This window comes from Malania oleifera, chromosome 7 (assembly GCF_029873635.1).
Source record: "Malania oleifera isolate guangnan ecotype guangnan chromosome 7, ASM2987363v1, whole genome shotgun sequence".
In the NCBI taxonomy this organism is placed as follows: domain Eukaryota; kingdom Viridiplantae; phylum Streptophyta; class Magnoliopsida; order Santalales; family Ximeniaceae; genus Malania; species Malania oleifera.
The window spans coordinates 44,349,118-44,365,876 of NC_080423.1; the positions used below are offsets into that span (position 1 = coordinate 44,349,118).

Below are 16,759 nucleotides of genomic sequence, written 5' to 3' on the forward strand. Positions count from 1 at the left end.
AATATATTTAAAAAATCATGAATTTATGAAGTTCATGTATAATTGAGCACCAACAATCATAAATTAAATGATTTTTTTAATCGATAAAAAGAAACTTTTATTAGCTGGGCATCAAGGGGATGCCACTAGTGGTACAAAGTGTTGTCCACTTTGTGGAGTGTAACATACATCAAGAATTGCATTATGATCATTCACAAGTTGCTATTCCAAATGGAAATGTCAGCAATCCAGTGCTCATTAAAAATATGAAGCAGAGTAACTAAATCTTTGAAGGCTTTCTTATTCTTTCTTTCCAAGCACACCAAAAGATGGTGAGACGAATGAAATTCAAAGCCTTTCACTTCTCCTTGGTGGCTTTTAATGCCTTTCGAAGCCCAAATCTCCCCCTCCTGAAGAATTTGCAGTAACCCACTGATATCCATCAAGGACAGAGCCATGTTCCATAGATTTCTTGTCCAGGGGCAGTGGAGAAGGATGTGGTTGACTGGTTCTGCATCAGCCATACAAAGAAAACATCTTTTGGTAACTATTAGCCCCCTTTTCTATAGATTTTCTAAGGTTAAAATTTTCCATGTGTAGATTGTTGAGAATTTCACTTGTGAAGTTTGTCCCACATTAGAAAAAGTGAGTATTTGATGGGTGCTTATATATATGGTGTAGCCTAAGACCCAATAGGCTTAAGCTTTTGGGTCAAGTTGGTGCTCACCCATGTGTATCAAGCACACCTTTGGTCTCCTCCAGTTTTAACAAGCGGTATCAGAGCCGATGGTTCATAATGCTAGGTGTGGGAGTGTGTGACCTAGGCTAAGAAGGATCATTTAAGCTGCCAAGATAGATCAAAGTTGGGTCAAGACGTGGGAGGTAGGATTGGCTTGGAGGCGCTATTTGGAATACAATCCGAGACACGTAAGACGACCCACTTGAGCAAACTGTTGGAGAATTTGTCCCGTAAGGGAGAAGATGACTTCCGTTCAAGTGGGAGAAGTTGGAACTCACATGTAGCGGAGCTTCTGTTCAAGGGGGAGCAGTTGGAACTCACAAGTGAGGGGGAGATTGTTGAGAATTCCACTTGTGAAGTTTGTCCCACATTGGAAAAAGTGAGAATTTGATGGGTGCTTATATATATGGTGTAGCCCAAGACCCATTAGGCTTAAGCTTTTGGGTCAAGTTGGTCACACTTTTTGGACTCCTCCAGTTTTAACATAGACTCCCAAACAAAAAAGCAACCTTTGAAGGGGCTGCTGTCTTCCATGAATACAAGGGGAGTTGTTGCAATTTATTCCCTTTGGAGAGAGCTTCTTGTAGAGAGATCTAACAATGAATACACCATTCATGTTCAAAGCCAAAATTGGTTCATTGCGGATGTTTTGGTACTGAAATTGTAGAGATTGCTGTAGAAGTTAGAGAGTGCATGAAGTTGCCAATCTGCCACATTCATAAAAGGAATATTCCAAAAAATCCCCTGATCAAAGATTTGAAGATGATGACTGATGAGGGCATCTCTGTCACAAGTCAATCTGTAGATGGAAGGAAAGGTAGCTCTAAGGCTCCTGTTGTTATCATGCCGAAAGTAAACATTGGTGGCATTGCCCCCATTCCCCACTTGAAATTTCATGGTGGAGAAAAACTTCCCATCCTTTTCTAATAAATTATATAATAGTAAAATGCAACTTACAAAATATCACAGCCAGATCCCATTATGTCCTAATGGGGACTGTATATGGAAATTCTATGCAATCATACTCTGCCAAAAAGTTAGTAATTGAAGATTTTTTCTGTTTTCATATTTTTTTTTTTTGGGAAATCAGGTTATCTTCAAGATTTTAACTAAATAAGGGTTGTTTTGGATATTTTAGTTTGATAGTTCAATTAGTTTGGGGTTTTATAATTTTTTATTATTCTATTAGTTCTCTATAAATATAAGATGTAGAATTGAATGATTAACAGGAACTTTGCCGCCTAAGCTTTTAAGTTTTTCTTTCTCTCTCTCTGCCCCACATGTCTGGTTCTCCCTATCCTTATCCGTCTCTCTCCTCCTTTGTTTCTCCTCTGTTCCTTTCTTTCTCAGTTCACTGTTCTATTCTCTCACTACTGTCCTAAATGCCATCTCCTCTAAATATTTCCATATAGTTGAGATTAAACAATAACCCTTTCGCATCTTTCTTCAGTCTTGGCCCCCAAAAGGGGATCACATTGGTACGCCAAGCATCATATGGACCTTTTCTTTCATTTCAGCCCAGATATAATGAGCAGACAATACCCTGAAACTTCACGACATTGTCCAGTGGGGGTCGTGTTGATCCAACATGCTGAAAGACATCAATACATAATTGAGGAATAACCCTTTCGCATATTTCTTCAGTTTTGGCGACCAAAGGGGGATCATGTTGATACAATCAAGCAACCAAGGCTGCATCATCATATGGATTTTTTCTCTCTTTTCAGCCCATGTATTGTGTGCATGTGATACCCTGAACTTTATGACATTTGCCAAAGAGAATGACATTGATCCAACACTCTGAAAGACCTCAATACAGCTTCCATCCTCTTCTACTTCAATTAGAAAGATCCACTTAAATTTTTCCCTTGTTAAGGACAATTTAATCTAATAGCATCAATAACAGGTGCTCGTTAGTATCATTGGTCAATTCTCATTCTTCAACTTTGAGTGAATTTTTCCCTGTTATAATTTACTACATACATTTAATAGCAAAGTTTAGTGCTTTTGATTGGTTTAACAATTAACATTATGTTGTCAATGTGAATTGAATTCTTTCAGCAAGTTGTATCAATGTGATCCTCTTGGGGCAATGTAATGAAGTGTTTCAGGGTATTATGTGGGCTGAAATGAGACAAAAGGGTCCATATGAGGTAGCATATGCTTGGTTGTACCAATGCAGTCCCCTTTATTAGGGATAATTTAATTTTACAACATTTACAATTTCTATTACCTCTTCTTCATCATCTTAACTATCCCATACTTCAATTCTGACTTTCTTGGAAACTTGTCCCAGGATTTAATATTAGTGCCAGCTTATGTAAAACTTGTCATTTCCCCTCAATTCTGACTGAATTTTTTTGTGTTATAATTTACGATGTACATTTAATAGAAAGGTTTAGAGCTTATAGTTTATCAATAAACACGATTTTGTCAGCTGATGACATGTACCTTGGAGTATTTCCAAACAATTTATCTAACTCTTCTAGAAAAATTGAGCTCTCAGCAAGCATGTAAAATGCTAAAATTATGATGGGCCACATACTAAATATGGTAAAATGAGATAGCTGGCCCCCACATAATAAACATGGTAAAAGAAGACAATTGTTGGCCACAAGATAACTGTAGAAATAATTAAAGGACAAATCATTTTTTTATTCTGTTATATTTTTAACTTTTTTTAATGCGATTTATAAATGATAAATTTTTTTGGCACTCGTAACATTGATCAGATAGCACACCAGTTGTAAAAGGGTGGCACTCCAAGTTCTGGAGAATGCTGCCATTGATTAAGCAGAATGTTGGAAAGAAATTTTGTTTTTGTTCATCATTGATATTGCTGTTATGAGCTTGATGGGCTTGTGTATTTTGTCACTCTGTTTAATATTTCAAGATTGGCCATGACATGTTTTACATTTTTAAATAAACCAGAATGTGCATTTATTGGTTTATGTATTGACTATGATAAAATTCTTTTAGCATTGCTGTTTACAAGGCATTGTACAAGAGTTTTGGAGGCTTTGCTGCTGATGTTGTTGCTGCCATAGACCAGGTAGATATATTTTGTTAAACAATTTCCTTCTGCCACGCACCTGATTTCTTTAAGGATATCCTGTGAATACTGCTCCTATATGCATCCTCTGGCAGCATTCAATTCATCATGACATGTTGTGTAAGCTTAGAGTCAATTGGGTTGCTGTAGGATTGATTCAGCTTGATTCAGCCTTTTAGTTCATGTCCTTCTGCTGACATCTTTTTCAAACATTTTCTTTCTCCACTCCTGATTCATATGCTAGAGGGTTGAGAACTACAATTTGATGGTTTTCTTTGAGGGATATTTCTTGAATATTGCTCCTGAATGGATCCTCTGAGCATTCAATCTATCATGAAATCTTATTTCAAACTGATTTCGATTGACATCCACAACATGCCAGGTGTGCTTTGTTTCCTTTACATAATCCTGGATGAAGTGTTTTATTGGCAAATCAATGCCCCTTAATACTGGTTTGGGTGCAATGTAGAAATATCCTCTATAAATTTTCATTCTCCACCATCAAGTACTAATACTGGGCATAGATCGGTAGCCACATTAAATTTCCATTCTCTACCATCACTGGCTTGCATACTCAAGTCAGAGTACCCTCACTCTTTCACCCCATTGCAGGAAAAGTATGCTGGCATCACTGGCTTGCTTGATACTCATTATGTGTGTGTGTGGTTTGAGCAAGCTGTTTGTTTCATATAAAATTGATTGTGTTGGCTTCAGCATGTTGTTTGTGTCATAGAAGGTTGAATGTTTCTGAGGAGTGACAACAGATTGTATTATGATCTTGTTTCTGAAGACCTTTTTTCCTTCTAATTTGATAGTTCTTTTCTTCTAAGGTTCGCTGGTTTTGCCTTGTTGATAGTAAGACTAATCAGCCTTCGCTCTGAATTCTAGTACTCTTACAATGAATTGTACAAAAGCATCTATTTATCTGATCTCTATTTTTCTTTCAGAAGTTTTGTTAAGTGTTTACAAATTGTTTTGTTTCCACTCAATCATATCAATCGTTCTATATTTGATATAGTTCACAATATTTACTTTGAAGTAACCATCTGACTGTCCCAAACAAACCTCTGTATGTTCATTACAGAAACATATATGCATTAATATTTTTATTATATCGTCGTGATGGTCCGTTGTTGAACTCACAGGCAGCTGAGGATGGAGTTGACATAGTAAGTTTATCAATCACTCCCAACAGGCGTCCTACTGGAATTGCAACATTTTTTAATCCCATAGACATGGCCTTGCTATCAGCTGTTAAGGCAGGTATTTTTGCTGTGCAAGCAGCAGGAAATACTGGACCATCACCCAAAAGTGTTTCTTCCTTCAGTCCATGGATATTCACTGTTGGTGCTGCCACTCACGACAGATTCTATAATAATTCTATAGTTCTGGGCAACAACATAACCATTTCTGGAGTAGGACTTGCACGTAAGTTGGTATCCCAATTTGTTTCTTTGTTTTTCTCTTTATGTTTTTATTAAGATCTTGTGAATAAACATCTATATTCTCATTTCATCAGGCATGACAGGCTTTAAATTTTGTAAAAGAAAGAAAACTGACAAGTACGATTATGGTTTTATATTTTTATTGTGAAACTCTTAAAGTTTTGTGTTAAAGCATGAGCAACATCTTCTGAAAATTCTTTTACCCCCTTCGTATTCAATGAGAAAATATGTGAAGGGGTCATTACTATACATTTATTATTTGGCTAAAAAACATATTGTCAAAGGTTACAGTATCAGTGTATTTGGTGTTTTCAAGTACCCATGCTCAGCTGCCTGAATATTTGAATTATTTGAGCATGATTCATAGTATTTTTCAAATGAAAATTTAGACCCAATGAAGGTGGCATGAGTTACTGGCAATGTAAACTATAGAATTGTGAGATAGAAAGCCATTTTGAATCTCTGGATGGTTTTATCTTCACAGATGAAGTTTAGAGTGCAAGCTAACCTTTGACCGACCTCAAACAAGAAGAAGAAATGATGATATTTTATGAAACTATTCTGAGTGTGATCTTTGACAGACAGAAAAATTTGTTGCTAAATAATTTTTTTCCTGTTCCATCTTATCCCATGTGGTAGAAATGGTCTGGTCCTGTATGCTACAAGAAGTTTGCTCAATCTTTCATGGAGTAAAGGACTGCTGTAAGAGCAACATTTTCCTTTTTGAAAAAAAAAAGAAAAACCAAATTTAACGACAACATAGTAGAAAAATTGGCTAACATGATTACTATTTTGTTGGTCTAAAAAATATGGGAAGAAAAACCCCACCCAACAACGCTCCCCCCCCCCCCCCCCTCCTCAACAAGAACCACAACACGCATGCACACACAAGTATACAACTTTGATGTTTTCATAAACTATGAGAAATTTACAACTATTAATTATCTTCAAGGACTATATAGAACCCACTTAGATGTCCAATTGGTTGGAGTCAATATTTTCTTCAGGATCACTGCATTACATCAACTAACTATTTGTCCTTCTGTGGTTTCTACTTTTCTTCAGCTGGGACAGATAAAGGTGCAATGTATACGCTAGTTTCTGCAGTTCATGCTTTGAACAATGACACAACAATTGACAATGATATGTATGTGGGTGAATGCCAAGACCCAAGTAGCTTGAATAGGGATCTCATCCAAGGGAATCTATTGATCTGCAGCTACTCTATTCGATTTGTGCTAGGGCTCTCCACCATTAAGCAGGCCTTACAAACAGCGGATAACCTTAGTGCTGCTGGTGTTGTGTTCTACATGGATCCTTTTGTAATAGGATTTCAGCTTAATCCAGTCCCAATGAGATTATCTGGCATAATAATTCCATCCCCGGATGATTCTAAGGTGCAGTGTGCATTCTTTTTGAGACTTCTACTGATTTAGTGGAGTTGGGGCATGCATTTTGCCATGTCTTCTTGCCTATAATGTTGTTCTCAGTCCCTCTGTCTGTGTATGTTTCGTGCCCTGTTTATATTGTGTTTGTGCATACTCACTGGATGTCATTCTTTTGGCAGATTTTACTAAAATACTACAATTCTTCTCTGGAGATGGATCAACCTACAAAAAGAATTATTAAATTTGGGGCAGTTGCAAGCATTTCTGGAGGAATTAAAGCAAACTACAGCAATTCTGCTCCAAAAGTTATGCACTACTCTGCTAGAGGACCAGACCCAGAAGACAGTTTCCTTGATGATGCTGACATAATGAAACCGAACTTGGTAGCTCCTGGAAATTCGATATGGGCTGCCTGGAGTTTTCTTGGCACAGATTCTGTTGAATTTGAAGGTGGTTACATGGACCGACCGTGCATCATTTGAAGTTTTTACTGTTATAGCTACATTTGCAGTGTTCAGTACTACTAAATTATGTTAACTGTATAGGTGAATTTGAAGGTGTTACATAGACAGTGCAACATATAAAAGTTTTATGTGTTATTGCTACATTTGAAGTCTTCAATTAATAAATTATGTTAACTGTTTAGGTGAAAACTTTGCACTGATGTCTGGGACAAGCATGGCTGCTCCTCATATTGCTGGCCTTGCTGCACTGATTAAGCAGAAGTTTCCCCATTTTAGTCCTTCAGCAATTGGATCTGCTCTTTCCACAACAGCTTCTCTCTCTGACAATGCTGGGGGGCCCATAATGGCCCAGCGTGCTTATTCCAACCCAGATCTAAATCAGTCTCCTGCGACGCCCTTTGACATGGGCAGTGGTTTTGTGAATCCAACTGCAGCTCTGAATCCAGGACTGATTTTTGATTCCAGTAAGTGCTTTTTAGTCAACTCTTTCATTATGGAAGTTTAATTTCCAACCCATTAGACCTACAGCTGTGGTTTTAGTTTCTCTCTCTCTCTCTCTCTCATTTAAATATAATTGAAGAATTTGAAATCAAAGAGAGCTGTCCTTGGTTCAATTGTGAGTTCGTTAAATTCATCCAAACTGGAAGGTTTAGAGGTTTAACTCAGAAACACAATTTCTCTAAGTGTGGTATGATTGCATGCCCTACCTGCCCTTGATGGCGGTGGGGGCCTTGTGCACTGGGTATTATATTTGAAGAGTTTAGAAAATGATATGAATTTGGCTATGAGAGATCAGATCGCTATTTGGTAATATCAACTGTAGCACAATCTTTCTCTACTAGATTTACAGAATGGCCTATATTAACTTAGGAAATAGCCTCATACAGAGCTAATTGGTGCAAAGTTGTTCTTAATAACCATTCAGTTGCTAGTTTCATACTTTGTTTTGATCAAGTGAACATATCATGCATGGTGAGAAATATTATATATATATATATATATATTGCAATGCATGAGTGCTTTCTTTTCTGCATAGGATCATATCATTTGTTATGTACTAGATACTAGAGCGGTTGGGTTCTCATCATTGCCTTGAACAATAAATATTTTTTCAGCCTTCGTCCTGTCCTCAACTCGTCCCCACTTACATCAACATCTATCTTCCCCCCTAGTTTTTGCAATTAATTGTACCATTGCCCATTAAAAAGAATATTGTAGTGAATTCTTCCTTATGGCTCATAATATGTGTTTACGTATTATTTTATATTAACCTGCCATGGCATCACTTTTTGTTTCATCCACCTTGCTTTGATTCTATAGGCTGCGTCATCTATATATAATTCTCCTCATTATGGATGATTTAGGATATTAATATTGGTATTGAGTTGGTCAGTTTAGGAAATTCCTGGTGATGCTGGCTTTTTTCTTCTTAGTTTTATATGAGCAAAATTCATAATGTATTGGGTTTATTCTTTCTTCAAACCTTAGAATTCTAAGAATAATTTGCTGTAGGAGCAAAACTATTATTCTTGGCAATCGAAGCTCCAAATCAAGTTCTTCCATGACATGGGGGTATGGTAAGAAATGCAAAAGTCCTCCTTATGGCTCATAATATGTGTTTACATATTATTTTATATTAACGCGTCATCTTATTTAGCTTGTAAGCCTCGAAAGATTTTAATTTGATGACAGTGAAAGGCAGCAATTTTGTTTCATCCACCTCTCTTTAATTCTAGAGGCAGCGTCATCTATATATAATTCTCCTCATTATGAATGACTTAGGATATTAATATTGGTATTATGTTGGTCAGTTTAGGAAATTCCTGGTGACATTGGCTACTCTTTTTCTTCTTAGTTTTCTATGAGAAAAATTCGTAATATCTTGAGTTTATGTTTTCTTCAAACCTTAGAATTCAAAATCATTTGCTGTTGGAACAAACTATTGTTCTTGGCAATCAAAGGTCCAAATCAAGTCCTTCCATGACATGGGGGTAAGGGAAGAACTGTACAAGTTCAGTGTTTTTTTTTGTTTCTAGTGACAAGTGCAGTATTGGTAAACCATCCTAAAGATACCTCTCTTTAAGGAAGGCTGATCAAGCCTATCTTGAACAAGGGCAATTCTCTACCTAAATGGTCAGCTAAACCATTTGCATGGAACTAAGATAGCCTAGTGCCCCTCAAATTGGTAACTCTCTTGGATTACCAAATCAACATAGTTCCTATGTTTATCATCACTCACCTCCTTAAAGATGCCAAAATCAGATACTCATCCTTAAATCTCTCAAATTGTATGGCCATAGCACTCATCATATCAAGAATAGTTAACTCGGCTGAGGCTATTGACAACCTTATTCTTGCCACGAGAATAATGCTTGAGGAAACACTTATTCCTTTTTTAATTAACTCAAATATTACAGTGCTCAGTTGTACAAATTCTTGGGGTAGCAAAATAAACTTTTTACCTCTGTTTAGCTATAGAGAGATTTTCACTAAGGAATGCTACTAAGTGTCCTTTCTAGTTCAAAACACCACCTATAGCTATTGTAGAGTTATCTTCTTCTTAATTTCAACAAAAAAGCCTAATGAAGTGCGTTAGGAAAGTAGCCATTTCGTGAAAGCAATAGGGGACAGTTTTATATTAATTTACAAAACTTGAAACTAGACTGCTCTTAGTTTTATAGCAACTGGCCTAGAAAAGGTTAAATTCATTCGAGAGTAACCCACAATTTTGGGATTATCTCTAAAAGATTAGACATGATATACCAAAAGCTGATGAAATGCCCATAGAAAGTAGCCATGCCATGAAAGCTACAAACCTTAGAAAGATAATCCTAGGCTTAGGCCACCCTCTAATGGACTTGACCTTTCTCCAAGCCAGCAGCTATAAAACTTAGGAAGAGCACTCCAGTTTCGAGGAAAGCACACTTTTGAAGATTAATAAAATTTGTGTCCCACAAGAATGGTGAATACTTGATAAAGATGACCTAGATGCTTATTGGAACAAAGTACAAATTCTTCGGGTAATATATAAAACTCTTCATCATAGTTGCTCTACTGCTGTCTAGTCCTAGAGAGTGTTTCATTAAAGAAAGCGATTGACTTGTCCTCTCTCTGGGTCAAAACACCACCAAGTTCCTACCCATAGTCATCTTGGTCTTAACATTAAACAACATCCCTAGTTGCTTTCTAGAAAAGCTCTCTTTAAAGGGATCAAATTTGATATAAGATGTTAAAACATCTATAGAAAGTAGCTTCACCATAAAAGCTATAAACCTTTTTGAGGCTTTCCATTGATTTGACCTTTTTTGGGTACTATAAAACTTAGGAAGAGAAGTCTAGTTTTGAGGAAAGTTCTCTCGTGAAGATTTTGTAAACTTGTCTCTTGTAAGAGTGGTGAAGACTGGATAAAAATGACCTATCTGTTCCTTCCTAGAATTATCATAGAATGGCTATAGGATGTGCCATAATCCTTGAGAAAGTTTTAAGAGCATTAGAGAGACCAAAAAGCATGATTAACTACTAAAACAAACCACCATCCTTGCTTTTTTAAATACACTTTTCTATTAATATTTTTAGTCTAATGCAAAGATGATGATAAGCACTACCCAGTTGATCTTGGAGTGACAACTAGCGCTAGCTAGCATGTTAGGCATATTCTTAGGTCTAGGCATTGGAATTTATACCTTGATGATGATCTTATTGATTGCTTCCAAGTGCATCTTCCAAAATTCATCTTCCTTTGGAGTAAAAAGGGTTAAGAACTTTTAGTTGTTTAGCTTTCCTACCTGCCCATTCAAGCAGGTAGAATTATGGCACATCCTATAGCCATTCTATGATAATTCTAGGAAGGAACAGATAGGTCATTTTTATCAAGTCTTCACCACTCTTACAAGAGCACTAGAGAGACCAAAAAGCATGATTAACTACTAAAACAAACCACCATCCTTGCTTTTTTAAATACACTTTTCTATTAATATTTTTAGTCTAATGCAAAGATGATGATAAGCGCTACCCAGTTGATCTTGGAGTGACAACTAGCGCTAGCTAGCATGTCAGACATATTCTTAGGTCTAGGCATTGGAATTTATACCTTGATGATGATCTTGTTGATTGCTTCCAAGTGCATCTTCCAAAATTCATCTTCCTCTGGAGTAAAAAAGGTTAAGAACTTTTAGTTGTTTAGCTTTCCTACGTACCCATTCAAGCACACTTTTTTTTTTTTTATTAATATTTTTTAATAATTGCATTGGCGATAACTCACAAGGAAAACTATTGGGGACTAGAATTTTGATTATAAAAATTTTTGGTCTCAATTTCAACATAAATATTTGATTTCAAAATAAATTTTGATTTTGATATGAAGAAAGATCATAAACTTGTAAAATCATGGAAGTTGTGAATGAAACTTTGGGAAATATCAAAATAGATGATCGTGAATAATTTAGAAACAAAATGAAAAATCCCAAATCTCCCCCTTTTTTTTTTGGAATTTTTTGGTTGATTTTGAAGTTTTGGCTATTAGTTCAACATTTTAACCTAAATTCATAAAATTTCAAGGCATGGGGCTTTAGCTGAAATGCCTAAAAATTTAAATTGAAGGAAAATTTGGTGAGCTTTTCAAAAATCAATACTATATTGCATTAGAGAAATTAACCCCAATTTCTCCAGCTCAGGTGGAAACTCATGTTAATTAATGATCTTAGAGCGAACATATTTTTAACAAATGGAGCCTGGGGGTGGTGGTGGTGGTGGTGTCAAATCAGTTCATGTCTTTGCACCTAAATTGCATATGTTTTTTTGATGTTGGTTGGTCGCATCAAGATATGATAACCGTTGATGTCCTAATAGTACATGGACCTTAGTCGTGGGCAAGGTCTTGAATTTCGATTTAGACTCAAATTTCAAAGCTCCAAAAGTACAAAAATTTCTATTTCAATGTCAATTTCGATTTCAATTTCGATTTGAAAAAATAACAAAAATTAGTAGTAAAGCATGGAATTCTTTGTGAAACTTTAGAAATGGTTAACGAAATAATAATATAAGTTTTAGGACTAATATATTACAAATTAAATACATCTATGTTTTGTGTGAGGTGGAAAAGCTGTAAAATAGTATGTTATCAAACATATTCGTAAGATAGTGTACGTTAAACATATTCAGTTAATACAAATGAAATTCATAAATCATTTAAATATTATTTATTATACAAATAATGATAATTTAGACATGAATGGTTAAATAAAATGTTACTGTAAGTTTATTTTTTCATATAATTTCAAAAGCACTTGTAATAATCTTTTGTTTTAATAAAATAAATTAGGATAGAAATTTCACTTCACTCCTAAATTTCTTATTTGAATTCTGACGAAATTTCATCGTATAGTTAAAATTTTGACAAGTTTCACTAAAATTTTGAGATTTCGATAAATTTCGGATGATTCGTTGAGATTTTGACGGAAATTATGCAAGACGGAAATCAAATGCCATTTCAATTTCAAGGGTGACGAAAATCGGAAATTTCGACAATTTCGTGAAAATTTAAGACCATGATCGTGGGTAGAACATCATAGTAAAACCTATCCTTGTCCACTGCTATGTTTCTCTACCTTTTAGGGTTGACCTATCATGTGTATCCAATCTAAGACCACAATCTGCTCTCCCTCTTTATTAACTAGATTGATGAGGTGTGAATAATTGTAGTCATTTCTTGCGATATACATAGTAGTGGACAAGAACGCACCTCACCGCATGTGGTTATCACTCTCCTTAGTCACCAGCTAAAATGTGGTTATCACTCTCCTTAGTCACCAACTAATCATCTCCTAACTATTCAATGTCATATATATGACTTGATCCTGAACTTTGGATATGTCCGAAGCCTCACGCTCCAAAGCTAAGATTCGATGGGACAACAAGCAATTATATATGGCCTTTTGTGTGGCAGCAGTGGTATTGCACAAATGAACTATGAGCTTGAATCACTAGAACTACTAGATTGAGTGACAAGATGGGACTATTTCCATGGCTAGCAAGACTTTCTGTAGATGTAGAGAACAATAGACCTAGTGATAAGATCCTAGGGTTTTATAGTAAAGAAATTGGGGAAATTGAAAGAAATGAAAATAGAAAGAAAATAGGGCTGATCACTTCGAGGGATATTGCTTGAATGAAAAATCCCCTTAGATATATATATATATATATAAGGTAGGGAACCCTATTCTTATTAGGAGAGTAAAATATCCCAATCCAAGAACTTAATAGGACTCAATCCTAATTGATTTGAGAATCCTAACACATTAAATGAAAATCTTAACATTAAATTGAACCCCAATTGATTTGGGTATCATAACACATTAATTAGAAATCCCATTTGATTTGGGAATCCTAACATTCCTACCTCCTTCAAATCAGCTTTGTCCTCAAGGCTAAACTCCGAGAATATCTCCTCCAAGGATTGATGAGTTTTCCAAGTTGCATCTTCAAGTGGTAAGTGAGAACAGTGAACTAAAACTTCTATGATGTATTGACTTCTAATGTTTGACCAGTTAGCAATCCAAATTGCTTGTGGTTGCACTTAACCTCACCAATAGGCGTAGCATTAGGCAAGTTGTGCCGCATAGTAATTTGCTTCCCTTAACTTCTTTTTGAGGCAAGAGACATGAACAACTAGATGTACCTTAGAACTTGTTGATAAGTCAAGACGATAAGAAACAGGGCCTATACGTTCCAGGATCTTCTAGGGCCCATAAAATTAAGGAGACAACTTCATTAAAGAATGAATGGTCACATATATCTGTCTATAGGGCTGTAGCCTGAGAAATATCCAATCCTCCACTGAGAATTCCCTTATACTATGGTGCTTATCATTTTGTTGTTTCATACAAGGTTGAGTAGCTGAAGCACTTTGTCTTTATCATGTAACTCCTTGTCAATTTGATCAATTTTGGATGATCCATTTTGGCCCATGGGAGCCATCACACCTAGTCATTCAGTTGGTTGCTAGCAAAGCAAAAAAGATAAGTCTAGAAGTGGAGAAGAATTGAAATAGTATTTCTTCTTATTGTAAAATTAGGTACAGTTTGAATGTCTTATAGACTACAAGGATAATCTAAAAGGAAAGAATAATAAAGGAAAGAATAGAAAAAAGGAAGGAATGACAATTGCTAACAAATCTCCTAGAATATCTCTTAAGATTATTTACATAATTACAAAAATTTCTCCTATAATCAAGGAGAGTTGACTGGATAAATTTTTGAAACTTTCCAACACTCCCCCTCAAGCTGGTTTGAAGATGTTTTCCATAGCCAGCTTGCCGATCAAATTTTCAAATTGCTTCTTTGGTAGTCCTTTTGTAAGTATATCTGCTACTTGTTCAGTAGTAGAGATATAGAGTAAACAAATCAGTCCACTATCCAGCTTCTCCTTTATAAAATGCTTGTCGACCTCAACATGTTTTGTTCTATCATGAAGCGCTGGATTGTGAGCAATGGCTATGGCTGATTTGTTATCGCAATACAGTCTCATAGGTAGCGGATTAGTGACTTTCAATTCTTCCCATAATTTTTTTAATCCACCACACTTCACAAACTCCATGAGCAACTGCTCTAAATTCTGCCTCTGCACTACCTCATTTTGTTTTTCGCTTTGCCATGTAACCAAATTTCCACCAACAAAGGCACAATAACCAGAAGTTGATCTTCAATCGGTTATACTCCTAGCCCAATCTGCATCAATGTATACCTCAACTTGTAGATGTCTACGTTCTTCAAACAATAGACCTTTTCTTGGAGGTCCCTTCAAATATTTCAGGATTCTATAAATTGCATCAAAGTGGTCAGGCCCCGGTGAGTGCATGAATTGGCTTACCATACTGACAGCAAAGGCTATGTCAGGACATGTATGTGATAGATAAAGTAGCCTTCCAACCAATCTTTGGTCTTGGTCTCTATTGGTTACTTCCTTAGGCTTGGCAGGTTGTAGTTTAAGATTAGGCTCTATAAGTGTCTCAGCTGCTTTACACCCTAGTAAACCTATTTCTCCAAGAAAGTCAAGCATATATTTGCTTTGTGAAACAAAAATGCCTTTTCTTGACCTTGCAAATTCCATACCGAGAAAATACTTCAAGTCACCCAAGTCTTTAATCTCAAATTCATTAGCAAGCATTTGTTTTAATTTCTCAAGTTCCTTGCTGTCATTACTTGTCAAAATAATATCGTCAGCATAGACAATTAGAATAGCAACCTTCCCTTCACTTGAGTGCTTATAGAACATGGTGTGATCAGCTTGACCTTGGCTATAACCATGACCCTTTACAGCCTTCCCAAAGCGTTCAAACCTAGCTCTCGGAGATTGCTTGAGCCCATACAATGATTTTTTCAATTTATACACCTTATCTCTGCCAAGATTACCTTCGAAACCTGGTGGTAATTCTATAAACGCTTCATCCTCTAGATTTCCATTTAAAAAGGCATTCTTTACATCCAACTGGCGTAAGGGCTAGTTAGAATGCACAAATAAGGAGAGTAACACTCGGATTGAGTTTATCTTGGCCACTGGAGAAGTTTCTTGATAGTCAATTTTGTATGTTTGTGTAAACCCTTTTGGAACGAGTCTTGCCTTATATCTCTCTATATTGCCGTCAGCCTTGCATTTAACTGTAAACACCCACTTGCAACCTACAATTTTCTTTTCCTTTGGCAAATCAACAATTTCCCAAGTACTATTGTTCCATAGTGCATTCATCTCTTCAAAAACTGCTAACTTCCAATCAGGATGATCCATAGCTTCCTGAATGGTTCTTGGAACAAATAGGTGAGAAATATTGGATGTACAGGCCTTATGATTATGAGAGAGTCTATGGTATGATAAATATTTAGCAATGGGGTGTGTGGTACAGGTTCTAACTCCTTTCCTAATGGCTATAGGTACATCAAGGTCAGTAGATTGATCAACTAGAAGTGTAGTAGAAGGATTACCTGGGATTTCCAAATGACCAGTTTTTGGAGGTAATGATTGATTTTGCTCTGACATTCTGATGCAATTCTCCCCCTATTTGTCATTCCCTTATGCTTTGTATAGGCAGATTGGGATTTCCATCTTTTTCACTATTTAAAATTTCAGTTCCTTGAATGTTTTGTATAGGGATGTCAATGTCAAGGAAAACATTAGGCATTGGTATAAAAGTTTGCCAAAACTAATCTTCACTACACTCTTTCTCCCCCTGAAGATAAGTTTGGTTAAAGTAAGATTGATTTTCAACAACAACGTTGTTGATACTGATGTGAATTTTTTTTGTTTTTGGATTCAAACATTTATACCCTCTCTTATTGGGAGCATATCCAAGAAACACACATTTTTCAGCCCTAGGATCAAGTTTAGATCTAAGGTGAGCTGGAGAATATGAACAAAAACAGAGCATGCCAAATGCTTGTAGAGGCAGTTCAGAAATTATCCTATTATCAGGAAAGGATTTTTTTAGGCATGCCAAAGGAGTGATATACTGCAGCACACGGGTAGGCATTCTATTACTAAGGTAACAAGCAGTTAGAATAGCATCTCCCCACAAATATTTTGGAATATGCATTGAAAACATTATAGCCCGTGCAACCTCAAGTAAATGACGATTTTTTCTTTCAGCGATGCCATTTTGTTGTGGAATGTCATGACAAGTGGATTGATGTTGAATCCCTCTT

At 36.1% G+C, this 16,759-nt stretch overlaps 1 protein-coding gene across 1 annotated transcript in view; it reads left to right on the top strand.

The window, feature by feature from the left end:
- The window catches only part of LOC131160332 (subtilisin-like protease SBT2.3), a 39,235-nt gene that overhangs the window by 12,276 nt on the left and 10,200 nt on the right, over positions 1–16,759 (top strand). Inside the window, exons 5-9 of the mRNA XM_058115920.1 lie at positions 3,698–3,770; positions 4,916–5,198; positions 6,281–6,612; positions 6,783–7,053; positions 7,250–7,531. Of these exons, the coding sequence (XP_057971903.1) occupies positions 3,698–3,770; positions 4,916–5,198; positions 6,281–6,612; positions 6,783–7,053; positions 7,250–7,531 (1,241 nt within the window). The remainder of the gene's footprint in view (positions 1–3,697; positions 3,771–4,915; positions 5,199–6,280; positions 6,613–6,782; positions 7,054–7,249; positions 7,532–16,759) is intronic.